The sequence below is a fragment of the Harpia harpyja genome, chromosome 9 (assembly GCF_026419915.1).
Source record: "Harpia harpyja isolate bHarHar1 chromosome 9, bHarHar1 primary haplotype, whole genome shotgun sequence".
NCBI classification, from domain to species: Eukaryota; Metazoa; Chordata; class Aves; order Accipitriformes; family Accipitridae; genus Harpia; species Harpia harpyja.
The window spans coordinates 33,038,175-33,062,674 of NC_068948.1; the positions used below are offsets into that span (position 1 = coordinate 33,038,175).

Below are 24,500 nucleotides of genomic sequence, written 5' to 3' on the forward strand. Positions count from 1 at the left end.
TCCCTTCACGCCACATCTGTGTGAACAATATCCAAAAGATTTACGGTTTTCTCCCGTAATTACAGACACACAGCCAGCTCACTTATCAAAATACTTGCTGAGCAATCAGGCTCCGTTACAGTCTCTGCCAGAGATTTGTGTTGACAGCAGCCATTCAAAGCAAAAAATGTCGAATCAGGACTTATGTGGCGCTTGTAAAGTATTCCACAAAGAGTTCGCCTGTCGAGAGACACACGGACATGTAGCAGACGGGGACAAAATGACGGGTGGGAGGATTTGGGGAGCAGGAGGGGAGAGGGGAGCAAGACATGGATGCTGCGGGAGAGCAGAGAGAGGGGTGGAGGAGGAGGAGGGGGAGGGGTGCAGAGACCATAGGGTAGCAGTTTTGGGGTGTGCATGCGTGTGCATCTGCGTGCATGTGTATGCATCTGCGTGTGTGTGTGTGCATCCATGTGCACACGTGTGCAAGCAGGAGGAGCAGGGCGGGTGAGCGCGGGGAGGTGGGGAGGGAAGATAACTGGGTTCTGGAAACCGAGCTGACATTTGGTTCTTGTAGCACAGGAGAAAATTTAATGAGGACAAAAATATGTCTCCGTAATTCCCCTAAGAAATCATTAAAACATTTTGTTATTCCTAAATGTCTGGAAAATGAATTAGTGGCCCTGCAGGAGCCCTTCTGCGCATCTTCAGCCGTTTGCAGCTCTCCGTCCTCGCCGTGCCAGGGGATGCTCCGTGCCGCCGTGCCTGGACCCCCCTGGCTCAGAGCACGGCAGAGCCCACGCGGGGAGCGGCGGGGAGGGGAGTCCCAGCCCCCTCACCCGGCCCTAGCACCGACCCTGCCAACACAAGCCTCAGGGCTGCCCCGTGCCTCAGTTTCCGCCCCCCCCAAGACTTTGAGCGGCACCCCGCACAGGGGGTACATCCTGGCATGGCGGTGAAATGGGGAAAGCCATCCCTGAGCTGCAGCCGGTGCCAGGAGCAGTACTGCGAGCCGGCTCTCAGTCGTTTCAGTTAACTTACCGTCAAAAAGGCAACTGGGGATAGCCGCAGTGTTATTACAAGGGCTGAGCAAATGTATTCCTTTCCTAATGTCAAGATGCATTTGGCTCAGGGGCTGAAACACAGCGATGGCAAAAGCTGTTTCCACTCCTCTCTTCGGCTGGTATCTCCAGAGCACCATGCGCAAGCGGAGGTTGGCGACGCCAGCTGCACCGGGGACAGGGCCGGCAGCACTGCCGTGGTCCTCACTGGCTCCTCTCGGCACCGGTGCCGGCACGCGACTCGTTAGGCAGCCAGGTCGCCACCGCGTTGCTTACCTGGAGCTTCGATTAATTGCTTGTAAACGCTCAGGAAAGCCGTCTCAGCCTCCTTGCTTCTCTTACTAAGTGCAATCACCTGCAGGGAGATGGAAAAAGGGGGTCAGAGACAGGCCTGGAGGAGGGAACCAGCTCTGCCAGGCCACCGGGACCAGTGCCACCCATGACCGGCACACGAGTCCCCCCCGGCACGGCTCTGCGCCCGCTCCGCACCCCATGCAGCCGCTCACTGCCTTTGGCTAAACTCCTCGCGCCGCTGCCATGTCACGTTGCCCTAAATCATTGATGTGCTCTGAGTAAATGAAAATTATAATTTAATGTCAGTGCTTAAATAAGAAATAAAGAAGCCTGCCTGTTGTGCTTGCCGGGCCGGATCCGGCACACAGCCCTCTCCAGCCACCCTCCCAGTATGATGCTGCGGGCAGAAGCGATGCTTGTGCTGGGACCGTGACATCTCCTCTTGCTCATGTCCCCATCCCCGTCCCCATCCCCATCCCCCTCAGCTGCCAGGCTGCTGGGGTGCCAGAGACACTCGCACCGGCTGGGTGGTGAGGAGATGGCACGCTGCATCGCTAATAACCGAACAACATATTAGTCTGCCGCGCACTCCCATCCAACATTTATGAGCATGAATCATTTACTCCCCTTAATTTTTCAAGGCATGATGACACCTCAGGGTGGGCCGGCTGCCCACCAGGCTCCAGCGCACTTACTTTGCCGAGGGTCCCCTTGCTAACCCTGCACATCCAGCCCCACCTGCAGTGGATGGGATGGGATGCCAGTGGGACACACGGATCTCTGTGTCCCTGCCGCCCCGGGCACAGGAGACAGGGGATGGAGGCGACACATTCCCAGCTGGAAAATGCCCAGTTTGATCCAAACTGGGCGCCCACACCATCCAGTGATGGAGGAAGTGGTGCCCGCCTGGCATTCGGTGCTGGCAGACATGCTATTACCAACAGTGGACTAGTTAATTAAACCACTCCTAAGCCACCGAAGGGCTAATTATCAAACAAAGCCCGAACTTCGCACCTCAGCCCCGTGGCAGCTCCCACGCCGGAGCATCTTTTCCCTCCGCCCATTCCCTCTGTGCCGGCAGAGCTCCTGGCTCGCCCCGCCAGCCTGGATTGCGGTTGCTTGTCATTCAAACCCAAAGCAAACCACTCATTTGTAATCCAGCAGCCACCTGAGCAAACCGCCTTCTCCTTCCAAGCTCGCAGGCACTGGAGCACAAAGATCATTTTTCTATTGTTAAAATTGTATAAGCCGGGCTTTTTATAGCGTCTCGTACACAAACCTACTTTCTCGGTGCTGCGTTTCCAGCAGAGGAGGAATTTGGGCGCTTTTCTTCAGCATTCTGCAAAAACGCTTGGCTTCGGGGTGCTTTAAAATAATAATAATAAAACGGGGAAGAGAGGGGGGAGGCAGCAAGCAGACAGCAAGTGGCACTGCCGGTGTGTTGTAGCAGGACAGCGTTGTGCCTGCAGAGCTCGCCAGTGGCATGCGGCGTTGGGGTGGCACAGGGAGCCCTGCCGGGGGGTTCCATAAGGATGCAGAGACACGGCGGTGCTGGGATGCTCCACAGTGTCAGCCCTGTGTGACACCCCCCACTTCCCTCACTCTTCGGACTTTGCACGGGAGAGGAGCAGGAGTGGGCACAACCCGCCGGCACAGCTCTGCCGCGGGGCGACGGGGATACCTGGACCTGCTCGAGCTGCTCTGAAGAGTTTCACCTCCCTTGAGACAGCGTCATCCTCCACAGCAGGACCCTGCAGCATCCCCACACCACGGTCCTGTGGACCTTGCTTCTCCAGGGCCACCTGCCACGGGCTCACTGGGGACAGATCCAGCTTTCCACCTGGTTCATGTGAGGGGTCGACCCACCACTCAGCCCACCTTCTCAGGGAGCACCCACAGACGTGACATAACACCTTTTCACCCATTAACTACCATCAGCATCTTACTTGGAGCTCCAGGACCCCCAGTTTGCTGGCGAGGAGGCATTTGGGAGCCATTTCATCAGCCCTGGCTCCTGCCCCGTCCCCCCGCGCTGGGCTCTGGCTTGGGGCCAGCATGTTTCAGCCCATGTTGGGACTGGGGAATCACCGGTGTGGCTGATCGGCCGGGTGGTGAGCCAGGCATCCGCTCCGCTCTTTAGGACTTCCACTAAACTTCAAGGAAATGTCAGTGAAAAAGGTATTTAAAATTTTCAGTGACCTTTTCCAGATGGGGATAATTCACCAAAATGCCAGGGGAGATTCCTGCCGGAGCAGCTCTGAGTCCTACATGGGGACAGATCACCCCAACCCTGAAAGCACTGTTATTCCTCACATAGAGCTGAACAGACACCCAGAAAAAGCCCAAATCATCCCTAAAATCAAGGTTTTGTAATAAAAAACCCCAAATCCTTGCTTTCTTGGGGCAGAAGCCAGGACCAAACCCTGTGCCCCCATCTGAGAGGGTGACATCACCAGTGTCCTGTTAAAAAGAGGAGAAAATGGCTAAAAATGGGGGAGCTGAACATTCCCGCAAGCAGCCCTGGCTCGGCGGGGTCAGCATGGCATCGTCCCCGCTCCCCCCATCACTGCGATGCCCATCAGCGACAGCAAACCCACCGCCAACGTCAAACCCGCTGCCAACCGCTCTCCCTCCGCCCGCAAAGCCCTCTGCGGCCAGCGGCGAGCTCTGCCTCCGCATTATATATCGATGTACTATTAATTTCTATTCCCCCCTCCCTCCGTCTCCCTCTGCAGCATCCACGGGCTCAAGGTGAGGCACGGCAGCGGCGCGGGATCGCCGCCGTGTGATAAATTACATTTACGCGCTGGGTCCTTTTCATGGCTGGTGACTTTCCAGCAAAGCAATTATCACTGTAGAATGCGTAATAGCCTAATTAATTACTATTGTCAGGCTGGCCTCTGTGCCATGATTATACCTTCCGAAGCCAACTTTTTAAACATTTGGAAGCAGAAATATTATTATAATTGACTGACAAAATGGTAAAACTCCCCCGGCACAGCCGGTCCTCCTCCCGGCACAGCGGCAAGGACCGACCGTCTGAGCATCTCCTCTCCAAAGGCGCGGGATTTGCATCGCACCGGCGGTGAGTTTATTCTTATATCCATGAGATCAAGTGCAGGATAAGTAGTGGGTTATTTCCATCTAAATACTGGTGGCAGTAAACAACAAATGAGCTCTTTTTCAGCGGAGAGGAACAGCTGTCGGGGGAGAAAGCAGCAGCAGAGACCCCAAATGTTGAAGAAAACTGATGAAAAAATACATTCAAGCCTTCGCTATTTTCCTCGCTTTTTTTGCTGATGTGTAAAGAAGTCAGGGAGAGCGGGAGGGCTGCAGAGGGGCGAGGGGGAGAGCCTGGGAGGGAGCCGCTGTCCCCAGGGAGAGCTGCGGGTGGTGGGGGCTGGACCCCCCGCCTCGTGCTGGGGTCCTTTGCTGCCTTCCCGGTGCCCCACGTCCGACCAACTCCTTAAACCCATCACACACGTGCACAGATCCATCGCACACCCACAGACCCATTGGACATGGACGAGTCCATTTCACACGTGCACAGATCCATCGCAGGCACCCACAAACCCATTGTACATCCACAGAAAGCCATGGTGCACACACTCAAACCCCTCACACACACCCACTGCACATGGACACAGACCAATCACACGCACAGAGACCCATCGCACACCCACAAACCCATCACACAAATGCACTGCATGCCCACACAAACCCATTACACCCACACAGAACCATCACACACCCACACCCCCATCGCACAGCAAAGATCCATCGCACACACAACCACATAGACCCATCACACACCCACAGACCCACTGCACGCCCACAGACCCATTGCACGCATGTGCACAAACCCACTGCACACATGCACAAAGCCATCACATGCCCACAGACCCATTGCACACCTATGCACAGACCCACTGCACACACAAACCCATTGCATGCACCCACAGACCCGTTGTACACCCACACAAACCCACTGCATACCCACAGACCCATTGCACACCCACACAAACCCAATGCACACACCCACAGAGCCATCACACACCCACGGAAACCCATCACACACATGCAGACCCATCACACAGACCCACACAAACCCATTGCACACTCAGACTCATCACACATCCACACAAACCCACTGCACACCCACACCAACCCATCGCACGCACACACAGACCCATCATGCATACCCACACAAACCCATTGCACACTCAGACCCATCACACATCCACACAAACCCACTGCACACCTGCACAAAGCCATCGCACACACACAGATCCATTGCACACACGCACAAGCCCATTGCACACCCACAGACTCATCGCACACCCACACAAACCCATCACACACTCAGACCCATTGCACACCCACACAGACCCATCGCACACCCACAGACCCATCGCACACACACCCACACAAACCCACTGCACACTCAGACCCATCACACACATGCACAGACCCATTGCACACGCACACAAACCCATTGCACACACACACAGAGCCATTGCACACATGCACAGACCCATCACACACACTCACAGACCCATCGCACACACCCACAGACACACTGCACACCCACACAAACCCATCGCACACACCCACAGACCCACTGCACACTCAGACCCATTGCACACCCATAGAAACCGATCGCATACACGCACAGACCCATCGCACACCCACCCCCCTCCTTCCGCCGCACCCCCTTGCCCATTCCTCCAAAGGCAGAAGCAGCTCACAACGTTTTCACAAGGCCAAAAAGCAATTCGTGTCAAAAAGATCAATAATATAAAAATAAAGGCTGAGAATTCTAGTTAAAGGGAACGTCATAGAAATATGTTGTTCACGTTCATGATTCGGAGATTAAAAAAAAAAAAGAAAAAAAAAGAATCAATATAAGTTCTTCAGATGATGTTATTTCTAATGAGAAATATACCGAGACTGCTGCAAATAACTGCTTAACGGAGAAAAAAAAAAAGCATTAATAATTTACTTTATAAAGCATAGGATCCCGAACGCAAGAAAATTGCTGCTGGTTCTTAATTTTGTTGTAATACTTCCTGACAAGTTCAATGATGCTTTGGCAAAGTTCCTGAGAGCAGAGTCAGAGGACATTCAGCTCATTAGGTTTTTTTTTTCTCCCCTTTTTCCGCAGCATCCTGGCCCAGCCGGCTCCGGGAGAAGGTGCCCGAGCAATTCCCTTTCTCCGCACTGCAGGATTTCTTGGGCTGAGCCCCCAGATTGGCGCTGGCCCTGCCAGCCCCTGCCTGCTGCCGGGCAGGAGCATCCTCCTGCCTCTTCCCGACATCCGTCCCCAGGTGAGCTACAGCCTCCAGTCACAATGCAGCGAGCAGGGGAAATATTTCAAGCTTATTTTACCACCCTCACCAAGATAATTTCACACACTTTTTTTTCACTGGCTGGTTTAGTTGGGTTTTTTCTTTTTTTTTTTTTTCCCCCCTTTCTTTTTTCTTAATTCATTTTTTTAGTGCATTTGCTGACAGTTGGCAACTCCAAACCATCTGCTACCGAAACACACAGCGAAACGAAAGGCTTCAGCATCGAACCCAATGCGGCTTGAAGGAGCAGGCTGATTTCCGACCATCAGCATGAGAAGGTGCCACCCGGGCGGGTTAATTCCCAGCGGGGCCGGATTTCTTGCGAGCCCACAAAATTATTTTCCTGCAAAATGATTTTCCTGCAAAATTATGCCAAACTCCCCAGAAGGCTGGCAGCAGCGGTCCAGGTCGGCGGCGGAGATGGGCAGGGATGCATGGGGCTCTGCATCCCTGGCACAGACAGAGTGGGGCGATGGGGGGGTTCCCACTGGTCCCGAGGTTCAGGCTGGAGCCGGGCTGGCCCCGGCACCCGGGTGCACCCTGAGCATCGCAAAGTTTCACCTCCCATTTAGTAGAACAAAACTTTTAATTTAGATGTTTTCATCTATCTATCAGAGTAAAAAAAAATAAGTTTAAAATAATGACTGTAATAAATGAAGGTAATTAATTGTAGTTTGTTCCTTTACTGTCTAGTCAGCTTAATTTTACCTTTTCATCTAATAATGAGAAAATAATTTTTGTGCTCTGAGGGTTAATGATATGTAACTGCAAGAGCTGCTAATTGCATGTTGCAAACTATTCATCAAAATCCCCATCTGCGCTACTTGATTATGTTTGCTAAATTATTGCTTTGAATTATCTTTCATAAAGCAACTTTTGTAATTAGCAGGGCTTTCGCTTTGCTCTTTTCTCCGTCGCAAGGATATTCAAACTTTGTCCGTCTCAAGCTGTTGCCATTAAACTGCCGTCGCGGGCAGCTTTTGGTGACAGAAAGAAACTGCCCTTTAGCTAATCGGGGCGGGGGAATGAAAGCCGGGTTTATTCTTGGCGGGTACATTTATTCTCCTGGCCCCACTCCTCCTTCCTCAAGGAAAAATTATATAGGAAGGATATAGGAGCCTAAATGTATATGAGATGTATTTGGGAATGGCAGAGAGAAACGGCCCAAAAAGCCCATCCGCCCCAACCAGGTTAATATTTCAAAATGATTTTTTTTTCCCTTCACATTTACAAGAAGGAGCGGAGGGGGAACGCTTGCCATTCATCACTGCGCCTTTATGGGCTCCTTCCCGTGACGCAGATGATGTAGCGCTCTGTTCTCCCTGGTTAATATTCATGGGGAGCGTTGAAAAGTGTGCTTTGCGAGGGAAAGAAGGTATTAAAGAAGTATTTTAAAAATTTTTAAAAGAGGGGGAAAGAGGGAAAAAGAGAAGAGAGAAAAGAGAGAAGGGGGGAGGGAAAAAAGGGGGAAAGGAGGGAAAAGGAGAGGGAAAAGGGGGAAAGGAGGGGGAAAAGGGGAGGGAAAAGCAGGGAAGGGTTAAAAAAGGGAGAAAAGGGGGAGGAAGGGGAAAAGGGGGAAAAAGGGAGAAAAGAGGGGTAAAGAGGAAAAAAGGGAAAAAAGAGAAAAAAGGGAAAAAAGGAAAAAAAAGGGGGGGGAAGAGAAAAAAGAGCCCCCAGGGCCCCTGCGAGCCTCACCGCAGGGGAAGCAGCAGCACTGTGGTGTCCAACCTGCCCCACCTGGCACAGAAGCAGCCAAGAAACCCGACCTCAAGGGAGCAGAATCCACCTTTTGGGATTAAATCCCCCAAAACCTTCTGTGGAAAAACACCCTGGGGGGGAGAAAGGCAGCCAAGGTGGGGAAACAGCTGCTGTCGAGCTGGGAATTGCATCCCACTCTCCCTTACACCCCCATAAATCCAGAGCCACTTGGGCGGAGGGACCGGCTGGGGCTCCCCAAAGGCCATAGCTCATATTCTCGTAGCGGATCTAATAAAGACTATTGGAAAAAATGCAGTATTTAAAAGACTGAAAATGTATTCCTATTGTTATCACTCTCTTTTATGTGTTTATGCATAGTGCATCGGAATGAATCAATACTGGATTGCCCTATAAATAAATGAGCATATCAGTAAACCCAGTAATAAAATGAAGTGATGAAAAATATGGAAATCAGTCGCATTTGTGTAAATCCACTTATTGTTTACTTTAATATTTTCTCATGCAGTTCCGTAGCTCCAAAGAGACAGATTTAAAATCAGGTAATGCTCAGCAGATGACAGATCCTAATGTGTCGCTGCTGGCAAGCTCGGAGTACCGGCAGCTCTCCAGGGGTTTCCATCGAAGCACATTAGAGGAGTAGAGAAAGCAGCCCCCGAAGAGAGAGCATTAAAAAGCCAGGGAGAAGAAGAGGTATCCTGAAGCGCAATGCATCTCTTGGTGGCACCAGGGACCAAAGCCGAGGCATCCGCGGAGCCTCCGGGGATGTGGTAGGGGCACAGGGCTGGGGAGCACCTGGGTCAGGCTGCAGGATGGAGAAGTGAGATGTCTTCTGCAGCAAGGTGGTGGGCTGAGACCACGTCGTCCCACCCCGGTGCTCAGCTCCTTTTCAGATTGCCCATTGCAACCTCATTTGGTGCATCCTGGCCACGTTGTTGCATTTCCTGGCCATGTCATAGCACCTCCTGGTCACATTGTGGCACCTCCTGGTCTCAGTGTGGCATCTCCTGGCCACACCATGGCACCTCCTGGTCACACCATAGGACCTCCTGGTCACATCATGGCATCTCCTGGCCACACCATGACACCTCCTGGCCACACTGTGGCACCTCCCGGAGGTGATGGCTCCTTCCCCTGCCTGGAATCTCTCCAGGCAGGGCCACCATCCCTGGTATCCTGCAGGGGACATCAGGCAGCTCGCTGGCAGCAAGGCGCTGCCCACCCTGCCTGTACCCCTGCCCACGTGTGGCACAAGGACCACCCCGTACCGGCCAGGGAGGCAAAGCAAATGGATTTTATTGGCTGCAGAAACCCCTCAGGGCTTGGGGATGGTGACCCTGTGCCTTGGCCACACCAAGCCACGTTCACTCTATCCCGCCCAGGGCTCTCCCCTTCCCGTTTCAAGCCCCCAAGAGCCGACAGGGCGGGAAGGGGCCGGGATCGTGCCCAGGACCATGGTGGGTGAGGGCAGGTCCTGCCCACTCCTCTGCCTACCTCTCTTTTGAGCATCCCCCTACAACGCTGCCAGTTTTTCCTCCCACCCAGGCAGGCAGAAAACACCCCTCCACACACGGCCTCCGAGGAAAGCTATTTTAGAGTTGCTCTTTTTTTTTTCCGCTCTCGTCTTTTTTTAATCTTTTTTTTTTTTTTTTTAAAAACAACACATCTCCCCCCATCTGGGCTGCGAGCTGGGTGCCAGCATCTCGGTGCCGAATGCTCAACATTTGCTTTTTATAAACGCCTCAAAACCCAAAGTTTCCTCCCGCGCTGCCAGGATGCATCCAGGCAGGTGATGTATCCCTCCGTGAAGCCCCCATCCCCCCATCAGGGACCCAGCTCTGGCCATCCAAAGGAGCTACTGGAGGCAGCGAGAGCCAGAAATCCCCATACCCCAAGGTCAGGTCTATAATTTGTCTTTGTGGCTAATTAGCTTCCCTTCTTGTTAGTCACTTACATCTACGGTTCTCAAAAACCTAGTTGCCAGGGAGGGAAATCCGTTGTCCTGCCGAGTTAATTCTCTAACAGCAAATCTCCTGTACCTCAGGTACATTTTTCTTAAATTCCCGGCTGAGTTCAATTAAATGTTTATGAGACTGTGCGCTTTCCCCCTGCCATGCTGCCAGCGCTGAAGCAACAGAATTAAGCTCCTTCTGGAACAAAACAAAAACAAAAGGAGGAGAGAAAAAAAAAAGGAGGGAAAAAGGTAAAATAAAGGTGGTTTAGGAGGGTTGGGTTTTAAGATTGCAGGAATATAATTCCCCCAGACTGATTCTGCTCTGCGTCGTGCAGCCACAGTGTGTTGGCAATATCGACACGGGGGTTTATATGAATAATTGACGAAATTCTGTATTCCCCGCAAAAGAAAAGGCAAGCCAAGAGGGTTGTTGAGGTAATCAGGAGCTCGCTAATCAATATTCTCAGCCCCAGCCTCCTCCTCGCTTCTCCAAAAGGAGCAGTGCCATAAGCTCATCAGTAACTGTAAAAAAAACATCGCACTCCGAGTGTCAAAATAGTCAAGCACAGCATATTGTATTGCCAGATTTCCCTCCCGGTCCACCCTGGTGCCAGATTACATCCATCAGCGGGGAGGGAAGCCATCCAACGATGACTTACTTACGCTTAAGTGTTCATAAATAAGGTTTTTAAGATATAGATGGCTTTTTAATTTTGGTGGAATGTGAAAAAAAATAAAATAAAAATGATGGGGTTGATGTGATGCGAAGCAACCTCTCGGGTGCTCCCTGGTAAATCCCACAGCCTGGCCATGCCGGGGGCCGCCCCGGTACCTATCCAGCTTGTATCGTGGTGAAAACAGCCGGAAAAAATTTACACTGGCACCATAAACTGTGGCAAAGCCTTTGTCTGATGGGGAGATATGGTGAGAGACTGTATCCCCACCATGAAAACCTCATTAGACAGACTCTAATTACTGCCCTGCAGTCGGCAGGAAGAGACAGAAACCGTAAAACCTGAGCTGGGGTGGGGGAGGCTATTAATTGCTTTTTGATAAATTGGGGGCCGAGGTGCTGGTGGCGGAGGTCAGGAGGTGTCTGTATGGGGCTTGGCTGCACCCCAAGCTCTGGCCGCTGGTGATGTATGTCCCGTCCCCAACTTGCCAGCCCTGAGCATTCGTGCCCAGCTCCCAAAACAGGCACTTTTGGGGCAAATTGGGTTTGCAACAGAAGAAGCCACCACGGCCAGGACCAGCAGGTGATCCCAGCTGCAGGACCTGCAGTTTGCTCCATCACCTGCAGTTTGCTCCATCCTCATGTTCCACCCAAACCTCAGGACCGTGACCACCACACTTGGCGTGGAGCCAGCCTCACACCCTGGCGCTGCGGGGATTTAAACTGTGACTGCCCGAATCACAGGGGACCGGCTCTTTCCTCCCTGGCATCACCAAAAACCCGCCCGGCTGTGCCATGGTGGGACACGGGCAGGAGGAGATGTGGTGCAGGGCGGCCACCACCATTCCCTGCTAGATGGGCCACGGGGCAGGTGGGGTGAGCCTGGCCATCAATCACCCCCTAACCCTTATGTAAATCCGCAATGCTAAAGATGTATGGAGCCAATTACCAGGGGTCACTGCTGGGTGTAAAATTCAGACAACGAAGTTCCTGGTCTCAAATGAATTTGCACGAGATTGCAAGCTTACTGCCTTTTATTGGACAATATAAATATTTCACTGTTATATAAAAAAATATTGGCGAGAAAGCAGATAAACCTGAGTCCTGTGTGTATACAGAGAAGAAGGGAGTGAAAAACGGCCGTCAGCGTATTTTTAACAGCCCTTGGTGCAGTACAGGAATGCAGTTGCAAAGGGGGTCTGATGACTGCAGTGGCACAGGGAGACCAGGGGACCCCGGGGACCCCCATCCCAGACCCACCGGGGCTACGCCTGGAATGGGAGCAATGCCAGCGGCGCAGCCCGCACACACAGATGGCGGCGGCGCGGTCCAAGGGGTTGTGCTTTGATCCGGCTGCGATGGAGAGCAAGACACGGGACGCAGAAGTGGAAACTTGGAGGCTCGGCACCATTCCCAAGAAGCGAATGCTGTCCCCAGGCACAGGGCTGAGCCTGTGGCCATTGCAGAGGATGCTCAGGAGGGGACGGTTGGGAACGGCCTTGCCCTACAGATCAATCCCAAATGCATTTTCCTAACAGTTTTCCCCAACTTGTCCATCTGGGATCATATCTGTCCTCATCTGCAGACTCCCGTGCCAGTACAGGACATCCTTATTTCATGCTCACCCATATATCAACCCTTCCCTGTGACAATAAAGCGGGAGAACAGAAAAAATAAAAAGCCTATAGGAATCGATACCTCTTTCTCTCTCTCTCTACCTATATTTTATTAAAAACTTTAGCATCAATATTAATGTTTAAATCCTCACCAAGCTGAGTTTAATTACCTGTAAACTGCATCCACAGTTACATGGACTTTGCTCCTTGCTGCAGTAAATACAACCGAGGAGGAGCAGTGCCAACATCTCCGAGCGTCACCTTCCCATCCCTGCAGAAGCGGCTGTATCTGGCCCCCCCACCCCTCAGCAGCATCTCCAGCTGCGCTGGGAGGGGACGGTGGGTGATGGAGCCGGAGCCATGACCCAGTCCAGGCAGGGATGGAGCCGAAAGGGGAAGGGGGAGGTGAGAGAAGGGGAAAATTGGGATCCTGGGAAGAAAATTATGCATAAATGTAAAATATCTGGGGCTCTTGCTGCCAAAAGGTATCTGCTTTCAGCAACTATGTGAATCATAATACTTTGCAAGGGGGAACAAGGGAGAAGTATTTGAATGGAGTCCATTAGCGGCTGAGGACGATGAATAACTCGCAGGCAGCACGAACCGCTTCCGAGCTGCTGGCGAGGTCACGGATGGCTGGCACGACGGGCCGGGAGCTGCCAGAGAAACCAAGCGGGACTGGGACTGGACCCCACTTAACCCACCCAGCAGTCACCTCCTCCTTTTGCCAGCTGTGCCAGAACTACAAGTTTGTCATGCTTTGCCGGCTGCTTTGGCCGTGCCACGCTTGCACACGTGTGGCCACATCTTTTAACCGCCAGCACACACGGGCACGGCAGCCACGAGGGAGCAGGGATCGGTCCCGCCACTGCCACCAGTCCCACCGGGGCCCATCCCAGGGCCACCGATGGTCCGCGGTCCCCCAGCGCAGATGCTGAGCTGCGAGGTCTCAGCATCTAAAATGGAATCAGGGTTTACAGTGCTTTATCAAAAGAGCTGTAATGGGATCTCGCAGAGGGCAGAGATTTGAGACGCACATCAGATTTCCATTCCCAGGGAGACAGGAAAAGGCTGTGTTTTTTAAAAAAAACATGTATCACAGGATGCTATCTCACGTGTTGTATTGGTGGCTGCTTGTGGGCAGCTCCACCACCCCGATGTTTTGCCGCCCTGCTCCTTACTGGAGGCCAAAGAGGGGCTGATGGCAGCGGCCAGCCTGGTCCTGCCCCCCCGGAGCATGCATCCCTGCAAGCCCCCCGGCAACTCCCGCTGCCATGCTTCTTCTGCCTCTGCTCCTCCCAGCCGGCTTCGTTAAGGCCCCTTCCTTATTCCATCTATTAGAGAGGCTTCCCAAGGCCAGGGCTGGGACGGCGACAGTAGCGTTCAAGGGCTACACTTCTAGAATAATATTCATTACCATATTCATTCAGTGTTTATCTCGCAGATGTACGGATCCGTTACAATGGAGAAAAAAGAGAACTCAGAATTTGTTCTCAAAAGATATTCAAATTAGTTAATCAAGAGTCCTTTTATTACGTGTCTCATGTACCAGCAGCAACTATCCATCGAGATAAATGATCAGCTGCTAATAACTGATTACATTGCAGCAAGTGTTTTCTTATCCCTATTACCACCATGTTTAAAGACATTTTATAAATTTCTAATTATTGTAAATTGTTTCTCCTTTTGAAAACATCTTCCCATAGTCATCAGCTGTCAATTTTCCCTGAAAATCTCTCTCTGAAATGAGCTTGTAGCAAGATGCTTGGGAAGCAGAGAAAACCCTTCCAGGCTCCCGGCCAGCAGGATGCAGCCTGGCCACCTCCATCCCGGGGCGGCGGGGGACTGGGATGCTCCTCCAGCCCTTTTATAAGTGGACCAGACTTGAAAGAAAAATAAAAGCATCTGTAAGATGGATCAATCCTGGATAGTGCTGCCTTCACCCGCCACATGATGCCAAGGTGCCGCATGGTGGAATGGGCCATCCCCCAGGATGGGTTCGCTCTCTGGCGAACCACAAAGAAATAAATAAGCCAGCAGTATATAATCCAGCTCTTGACAAGGCACCCACTCCTACAGACACTGGCATCTGAGGGCAGATCTGGGCTTGGGAGAGCCCTAAATAAGTTCCTGCTTGCTTTCTGTGTATTTTACAGATGAAAGGTGAAATAGTTGAGAGGGTTTGAAGCCAACCAGGACTTTAAACCCAGCGGCCAGCCTCGAGCCGTCGCTCCAGCCGATTTCTGGGCTCCATTCATTATTGCAATCAATCAGCTTAAAAAAAAAAACAACTGCAAAAACAACAATAAATCACCCTCTAAACTCTCTTAGACACTTTAATGGAAAAGGTATCTCCTTCCATCTTCCCCGGCCGTGACCGCAGGACTGGAGCAGCAATCCATGTGCCACGGGCCAGGCTGCAGCCGGGAGGGTCCGTACCGTGCCGGGGACCACAATGGCACAGGCAGAGCATCCGTGTGCTCCTGGAAAGGACCCAGCAACACAACGAGGCCCTGGCACAGTGCCAGTCCACCACCACCGGTGCCACCACCTTAGGTGATGGTGGCTCTGCTGGTGATGTTCGCTGCCTGGGGATGGGGGTGACCAGGACAGCAGCACATCACGGCTGTGGCCCATGGCGTAGCCAGACCCTGGAGATATTTGCCAGGGTTTGGCCAAGTGCCTCCGTGCTGGAGCCGACTGAGCCAAAGCCGCCAGTGGCAGCTGTACCGCAGAGGCATGGGATGGGAGGAGGAGGAAGAGGAGGAAGGCTGCCCAGGATAACCTCCCTGCAGAGGACCAGGGTGTCCGGCCAAGCACGTTCACCAGGCAGAGCAGAGCCCAAGGCTGCCAGGAAAGGGAGGAGCAGCCAGCGGGATGCGGAGCCTGACACGGAGCAGCCAAGGTCCTTCCCGGCTCCAGGGGTGCTCAGACCAGGGGAGGAGACGCCGCAGGCACCAGCCATGCCATTATACGCTTTATTGATGCTGTTCTGAAGAAAGCTAATCAATATATTAGATTTCCCAAAGAAAGAAAACACCAGCTGCCAGCAGCACATAACTCCTGCGCTGTGGTGCATTTTTCCATCAAGCCCTGGAGCCGCGCGTGTCTGCGCAAGATGAGGTCACGTTCAAGAGGAGACCTCCCGCTCCCCCGGCAGCCAGGTCAGGGCCAGGGCCACGGCCACCGCTTCGCCACACAGCAAAGCCCACATCTCCCCTCCTTGGACTGAAATAAAAATGTGAAAGCCCCCAAATATCTTGCACCGGCATCACTGTGGGGTGCGGAGAGACAGCCCAGCGTCCAGCAGGACAAACCCAGCCAGGTTCAATGGGGCTCCCCAGGGACCCCTCCAATCCCGATGCCTCCGCATCCTTGTGTGCATCCACAGCCCCCGGTGCTCATTTGGGCTTCACAGCGGGTTCCCAAAGAGCACCCCCCCATCCCAGAAACTGCCCTTTGTCAGCTGCATTTCCCCAGCAGAGCCGTTCCCGCAGCACTGACTGGTCCCAAACACAGCCGCTCAGCCACACGCCAGCACCGGAGAGAAACTGGAAAGCATCAGACCGATGGATGCACTTGGCAATAGAGGGATTTCGGCACGCAGAACCCCGACAAACCAAACAGTGGCGCCCAGCGTGCTGTGCTCCCCGCTGCCCGCACCCCATCACTGCTCCAGGGTATTCATTCCTTAAACCATTAAAGCTGATGCCGTGGCAGCTCCAAAAGCCATTTAAAAAGGACAGGCTAAATCCACATTGGACCTAACGCTCGGCACCGGCAGGAAAGCAGACTGACGTCACGGGGAATTGATTAGTGTTTTAATAGAATTAGATCATTGGGAGGGTTGCAGACCTGTTTCAGAAACCCAAATGTTATGCAGATTCACATTCAAAACCCTAAACCAGGGCGCATTTAACCAAGGCAGAGTAAATGTCCCACATTTCCCCAGGATTATCTGAACCATATCAGATATAATCCAATGATCTGTAAAGTGATTATACCCAACTGAATATAAGAGATCTCTTCTGGTAATGCAATATTTCATCCAGCTGCAGACATTAGGAAGAGGCAAACAAAGGAGGAGATTTAATAAGTGGAAATAAAACTATAGGCAGAGAGAGTTTTAAATTTATTTTTTTTTGTATCGCATCTAATTGCAATCAACAACAGACATCTGACACAGTGACAGCATCAGCAAAATTGCTGCTGAGAGCACAGAATCTTTGTCTAAAAATAATCAGACATTCAGCGCGCCACTGTTTGTTATAATGGTAATCGATGCTGGAGGCTTTGAATTCCATCAATTTATAGATCTGCTCTGTTCTGCCTGGTGATTGTGTTCTGCACACATCCACTCCCGCTCAGCGCAGGCAGCGCCGGGGCACTGTGTGATTAAGATAAGCTCAGATTCCTTTCATACATTCCTTATCAGCTCTAATTCTCCACCAGGCAGAGATGTTCACAGCAGTTAAAGATTAGTTCAGCTTCTCAGACGCCAAATTTGAGGGTATTGATCAATAAATCAAATCACGGCAATCAATCGCCCGATCCAAAGAGTCTAGCCGATGCATTATTACTGGCGCCTTCGAAGCTGAGGCTTTTTCATGGGTTTCATCAAAACGCGGCTTCCCTGGCTCCCCGCCAGCTCCCGGGCTGCCTAATAGACTCCGCAGCAGAGGAGCTCCAGCCCAGCAGAAGAGCAATAAATTTCTCATCAAACAGCCGATAGAGAAACAAGATGAACATCTGTTTTGCTGCAATGAAACTCCTGTGTTCTTCAGAAGCTGCAAACCAGGTCTGACAGACCACCCCAAAGGCAGCTTTGCCTTCAACAAAGCAGCAAAGCAGAATATTTGCCGGTTATTTCAATCAGGTAATTTAAGAAGACTTTGCATTCTCCTCTCTACAGCTGCCGGAGCTTTACAGACAGGATTCCTGCTCAGTCGATAATAAAAGCTATCCTGGGACCCTGTACTATGAAGGCAATTTTATGATACCCATTATGTGGCAACGTAACTTCATTAAAAGCTGTTTATTCCCTCTAAGCATTTTAAGCACTTTCCCTCACCCATAAAGACGAGCCTCTCGGTGCACTGGAAAGGTTATTTGTGCCGGGAGCCGCTTTCGGGTATTTCTTGCTGAGGATGAGGGTCGTGCCGGCAGCAGGTTCCCTGGCAAAGGGGCCTCTCCTCCTGGCTGGCAGCGAGACAGGAGCTGCCGAGAGGCAGCCGTATATTATTTTTATTATACACTCAAGATGAGCTATGTTTACTGGAGCTCTGTTTAGGTGACATTTATTATGCCAGCTTCTTTTATAAATTAATACGGACAAGTGCCCCGAAAATTTGCCGCTGCTGCAAAGAGGGGCCGGCTCCGCTGCACACCCATTTGCTCTTCCATTTGGGACAATTTGGAGTGTCTTAGCCCTGAGAGCTTAATTTTCCAACCTGGCGTTATAATTCAGCATCCAGAGATGGAGCCGCAATCACAGCAAAGCGAGAGCCAGACCCCATCCTGCAGCCAACTGCATCCCTGCGGCACGCAAGAGTCGCCTCACTCCAAAGGAGGGACAAAATGAAATCCTTAAAAACAGCCAAGCAATCCCTAAATCTCAAATTTAATGCTCCTTATTCCTGCTGGTAACATTAGCGGAAAAAAACCCAAAACCAAAAAACCCCCGATAGTTTAGTCCCATCCCAGTGCTCAGCAAAGTATTAATTTAACAAGTTCATTCTTCATAAGCACGGCCGATGGACCAGGATGGGTGGGGGACATTTCTTCCAAGTGCTGCCAAAACAAATCCCACATGGAGCTAAAGATTTAACCCATGGCAGGGAGGATGTTTGGCTCCATACAGGATTTAGTAACCCGTTCATCTCTCCAGGCTGATAGAGCAGGTAGGTCTTTGAGACATCAAGCCGGCCATCAGTAAACGGCTATTCGTGCTCTGCTGATATTCAAGAGTCAGTGAAACCACCCGGCAGCCACCTCCCCGGCTAACAATGCATCCTCAATTAGCCAGTGGACTGGGAGAAATTATCCATAAAGCAGGGCAAGTCAGCCCACATTTCTAAATTCTCCTTAAAATCATGTGAATTAAAGAAGAGAAAAGGTGGGGAATGGGAGAGAGAAGTGATGGCTCACAGAAAGGGTTGAACCCGCAATTTTTTTGCTCCTGGCAAATTTTCTCCTCCGGCCACCGAGGTTTTTCCACCACACAGAGGCTGTGATGTCTTTAGGAAACGGACCTTAAGGTCCATTTACCGCTGGACCACCACACATCGCTCTCGCATCCTCCTGAGTTAATACTCCCCAAAACCCACCTCCGGGAACGCGCTCAGTGGACGCAGCTGCATCTTTAGCAATTAATAATCAGGACAACCATCGGCATGAATATCCATGTTTCAAGGAGAAGAAAATTCCCTCCCTACCACCTTCAAAAACACGCACCTTTCTCCAAATAAATGGGCAGAGACTCGCACAGTTTGCGGGAAGAAAGTGGGGCAGGGCACGCTCCCGCACTCATCGCCAAGCACTGAACTTGACAGCAACACTTTGATATTGTCCCATAGACACACATACAAACATACACAAAATACTGTTAATGGCTCGGTATTTCTTTAAACAGAGTCGCCAAGGAAAAACAGAATTACTAGAATACATTTTAATTGATTTACAACAGCACTTAGTAACAGTGATAAAAGAAAAACTTGTTTTATTGGACCTCCTGCTAATTAGCTCGACTGACTCCGGGTTAGAAAAGTGTATCCCTTGCAAGCTGGCACAACCCTGACCAGCACCCGACACGAAACAGCTTTTATGCGCAGAAAATCCTTTATAATAATCAGAGAAAAACAGCTGCCAAATGGTTATTGCCAAGAGACAGTGGAGGAAAGAGGGCTGCTCCAAGGATGAAGCCACCAAATGGGATAAACCAGTCTCTCCAGCAGATTCGAGCATCCCCTTTCCATCCATAAACACGCTTTTATTGCGATTTTGATATATCCTTCCCTTAATGACTTTTAAGGGCAGCAGATAAAGTCGAAAGAAGTGCACAAGCAACCAGCAAATGTTTAATATTCAATAAATGCGTCAATTTTACATACGGAGGCAAATGGGGCTTTATTGAAGAATTGGTAAACTTCCTTGGAGGAAAGTAAGTGCGTTTTAGCCTTCAAGGGGTCCCCGATGAATAGAAATGGAATGTGATTTGTGATAAAACTCAGCTGCTCTATAAAAGACGTTAAATAAATGTTGCTGTTTCACTAGGGATATACAGAATTGATTGCATTATAGACTGATTCGAAGATGCACGCTCCCTGCAAGCTATCCGCTCGCTCCTGCGCGCCGTGCAGCCCATTCCCATTGCCTCTATGTTGGCCTCTTCATACCTGCGCAGAATTTTCTGGAAATGCTTTAAAACCACCCTTTCCCCTGGTTTTGCCCGCTATGGCATCCCGAGCATCGGCTGCAGCAGCACAGGGCCAGATCCACCTCAACCTCGGGGCAACGCCGGACCTCCGGTGCAGGGCGAGTGCCACCGCGGATCCGCCCCAGGCAGCTCAATTCCTCCCAAAACACAATATTCCCCTATTATTTGCATCAATGCGATTGATAGTGCAGAATCTGGAATGACCATTAAATGCAAAAAATAATGGGGGACGAGAAGCAATTAAAAACATTTTCGCCACCGAGACCAAGCCAAGTCCCCGACCGCCCCAAGCATCCTCCGCCAGTGCCGGGGGACCCGACCCATTGGAGCGACAAGCGACACCCGGGAGGGGCAAGGCAAACAAACCAGTCTCCGACAGACAAATGAGAGGCCAACGGTACCACCGTGGCGAGCGCAAACTGTGATATAATTGCGCTGCTGCTACATCATCTTTAATCAATAACATCCAGGGCTGCCACCGCGCACACAGCCCAAATCCCAGCCTCTGCCAAGAAACAGCATGTTGTTAAAAAGCCCAATAGCTTTTTCCCTGCTAATAGGTGGCTCATTCCCTCAACCCTGCTGATTTTTTAAATAAACCTAAATTCCAATAATTGTTTAATGTTTATTTTTATTTAGCTCTGGTTCACCTACCCTGGCTCTCCATGTCAGAAATTGATATTTTGCTCTGGTGGCTAGGGAAAAAAAAAAAAAATTAGGAAAACTGTTGGTTACATCTCATCATAGTTAGCCAGTGCCATAACCGCAGCTCGGGGTGGCCTCCAGCCCACCGGAGGAACAGCTTTACTCCCCCTAAATTCATATTTGCTCCAGTTTTGCAGGGATCAGCTTGCTCCAGGACGCTTGGGAAGGGCTCCCGGCACACAAGGGCTTTCCCATAAGCACGAGATTTTTTTTTTTCCCCCCTGCCCAATGAAAGCCTGGATTTAAGCCCAAAAGAGATGCTCTCGCTTTCTGGGTGGATTCATCCCTTCAAAATCCACCAGCGCCGCACATCAGTGCCGCTGCCTTCCCATCTCCCCCTGAGCGGGGTTGAAGATGGTTCTGGAAAAGTACAGGAAAGCTACAACCAATTCCTTCAGGAGATCCATCACGTCAGATTAGCAACTTAGTTTCTTATTAGCTATTTTCCATCCTATCATATTAATATTTGTTTTCACTAATACAATGCAGGAGTCTTATCATATTAGCAACTTTCACATCACATTAGTGAAAACAAATACTAATACAATACAATACTAATATGACATGCTCTGATGGGAAATTGCTAATACAATAAGACTCTCCTACCATATTAGTACAGAAACATCGTGTGTCCCTGTTACGGCTCTCTCTGAACCAGGTAAATACCCAGCATTTCCAAAACCAGGCACGTTCATCGTGTCCGAAGGTGCACATGTGGGATGGGGGACACGCAGGGTCGGGCTCCAAGGACCCTCCTCTGGCCCTTGTGGTGCAGATGACCCACAGTAGATGCATTAAATTGCAACGAAGACTCCTTATTCAGAAGGAAATTAGTGAAATTTGGGTCCCCCCCATCATGCAACCAGCTCCCTCGGCCATGGCGGTGGATGGAGAGCCAAGCCAGCCGCTGCGACCCAGGGATGCCACGCGGCTCCGGGAAACATCGTGGCCTGAAAACTCGTACAAGCAATAATAATTTGAAAGAGAAATCCAATTAAACCAAAGAGCCTGTCATGTAGTTTTGGCATTAGCAGCTACCTCTCTCCAAGCCCCCGATGCTCTCCAAGCCCCCGGCACAAAGCCACAGCGGTGCCAGGGACTGTCCCAAGCAGCAGAAGACTCCACAGCCAGTTTGCAGCAGCAACCGGTGCGGGGAGCACATCCTAGATGCCAAGGGGGGGGAACGTCCCCAGGCAGAAATGCCAAGAGGAGGAGGACAAAATCCAGAGCTTACACGGAGGAGGAAGGCTGGTCCACAGGAAGCCCCAGTCAGTGTCGTGGTCCCTGAGACAGGGATGCTCCCCTGGATCTCGGGGAGTTCAAGCTCAGCACCAGCACAGGAATGAGATACGATACATGCATGAGAAAAAGCAAACATCTTAAAATACTGGCTCCATCAGGCAGCCTCCTCTGGTGGGGGCAGACGGCCCCAGTAGGGAAGCTCACTCTCCCACGCCAGCTTTATTTCCTCCTCGCTTCCAGCACCTGCAGCCATTTTCCTGCTCTTCTGCTTCAGTTCTCCTGCAGGTCCCACCTAACATCTCCCAACCCTTGGCTGCGAGCTTTGGGCTCAAAAGCAAAGGGGGGGTTTCTCGCCCCAGCTCCTCGGCAAAGCCGTCTCCAGAGCCACTCCCCGGCTTGGCATCGGCACACACCCAGGGATGCTCCGTGCTGCCCCGGCCAACTGTGCCACACACCGCAGAAAATAGCTCCGGCACGGAGAGAGGCAGGCAGCGTATCTCCTTCGAGCAATGCCCAGCTTCGGCACGCTCAGCAATTTTCTATTCTCTCAGCAATTTTCTGTTCTACTGAATTAGTAGTTTGTATTGAATTAGTATTCATTTTCCCTAATATGATATATAAGCATAATCATGTTAGTGACTTTGATATCGCATTAGGCTCTACCGCCGGCATGCATCCCAGCCCTGGCAGCGCCGGGTGGGGAGCACCGCAGCCAAGGAGGAGCCTTCAATGGGAATACTCCAAATGCGGGGCTGGATCCTGCTCTCACTGACCTACCCCAGAACTCCCCCAGTCCCGCAGTGCTGAGCCGAGGTCCCCACCGAGGGCACAGCCAGGGCAGGATTTCCCCACTCACGATGGCGAGATGTAAACCAAAATAAAGGGTGCTGCATCCGGAACGAGTAACTCATTCATCTAAAAGATTCCCACAGGCGAAAGCCGCAGCCACACAACAGCAGCCTAACAGCACCCACCCCCTGGGGACATGTCCCCAGTGGCACTGGGTGCTCCTCTCCTTGCAAAGCTGCAGCAATTTGGGAATTAAAAGCCGAGCAGACAGCAGGATGCAGCCAGGTAGATCGGGGTTACACAGCGGGGCTGGGGGATGCGCACTCCGCTGCAGTCGAGAGCTGGCATCCTCTGGCCGGAAAACCCCAGCTGGCACCCAGCCTGCCTCAGTTTCCCCATCAGGATGACAAAGAGCTCTGCAGGGCCCAGTCCTTAATTAGCTGATGAAGTTGCAACAAGCAAAAGCAGCGAGAGAGAGATGGGGTGGGGGGGATGATAGGGAAGATCTCTGCCCCGTGGGGTGCAGAGAGATTGGGGAGGGAGGGAAGGGGGCTGGGGCCAGCACACAGGGCTGCCGGCGGGCACAGACTGGTGGCTCTGGAGCTGATCCCGCATGGCTCAGCGCACTTGGCAGCAGGACAGGAATGGGCTTTATGTCAGGATGAGCGGCTCCCGAGCTGCATTGCCAGTGCCCATCTCCCTGCTGCTGGTGTAGAGCGGCCGGGTAACAGCTAGCGATCTGCTGCATCCCTAATTAGCTCTTTTATGGACTCAAATAAATTGTCTTCGCGTTAACATGAAAGCATGTTTCTTTTAATCCGCTGCCCACGAGGCTCTGATAGCACCAGGCCTGCGCCTCCAACTGAGATGCCATCGCTCACCGCGGGTGTGAGCAGCATCCAGAAGGACCAAAACAGCACCGGGGCCAGAGCAGAGCTGCCCATCAAGCATCGGTCAAGATCAGAGCAGTCATGTTGTAATATCAGCACATTTTATATATTTTTTTAATATATATATAAAAATTATATTTTTATATATATATATATATATATATATATAAAAATTGCCTACCTGCTGATGCCCATGCAGACTTCCTAGGAGAGCCGGCAGCTCTCAGCACCAAGCACCCAACCCAGAGCCCAGAAGTTACCCCAAGAAAAGAGCTCCTAGCCACACACAGATGTGTACACGCGCGTGCAAACACACGCAGATGCATATTTTCAAATCCTAAGAAAATCCTGAGTCTTCACTGTCAGTGCTGTATATCACTTTGAGATATATACCATATTAGCAAAAAGAACTGAATTATATTGCATTCATGATGCAATTAAACACTTCACTAGGAATCAATGTAAAACTGATGAGGCCTGAAAGTAGTGCATATGGCTTAGAACATTATAAAACATTACCTTCACTCAAATCCTTTTCAGTAGCAATTTAAATCTTCTTACAGTTACTGCTGCCAATGGTAAACCATCTACTGATTCATAACAGTGCATGGGAACGAATGAATTTTTTTAAAAATTTATTCAACTACTAAATTACCCATGAAACCGGAATAGCTGACAGGAGTAATCTGAATTATTATTAGCTCTGCAAGTATTCTGCATTAGCCAATTTAAAACCACGGCTCACAGGCAGAAACCAGTTAGTACAGGCAGGGTGTTAAATGACTGCCATAGTTCTTC

At 51.2% G+C, this 24,500-nt stretch overlaps 1 protein-coding gene across 1 annotated transcript in view; it reads right to left on the bottom strand.

Moving 5' to 3' along the window:
• The window catches only part of CUX2 (cut like homeobox 2), a 68,820-nt gene that overhangs the window by 17,218 nt on the left and 27,102 nt on the right, over positions 1-24,500 (bottom strand). Inside the window, 1 exon segment of the mRNA XM_052796477.1 lies at positions 1,317-1,395. Within this exon segment, the coding sequence (XP_052652437.1) occupies positions 1,317-1,395 (79 nt within the window).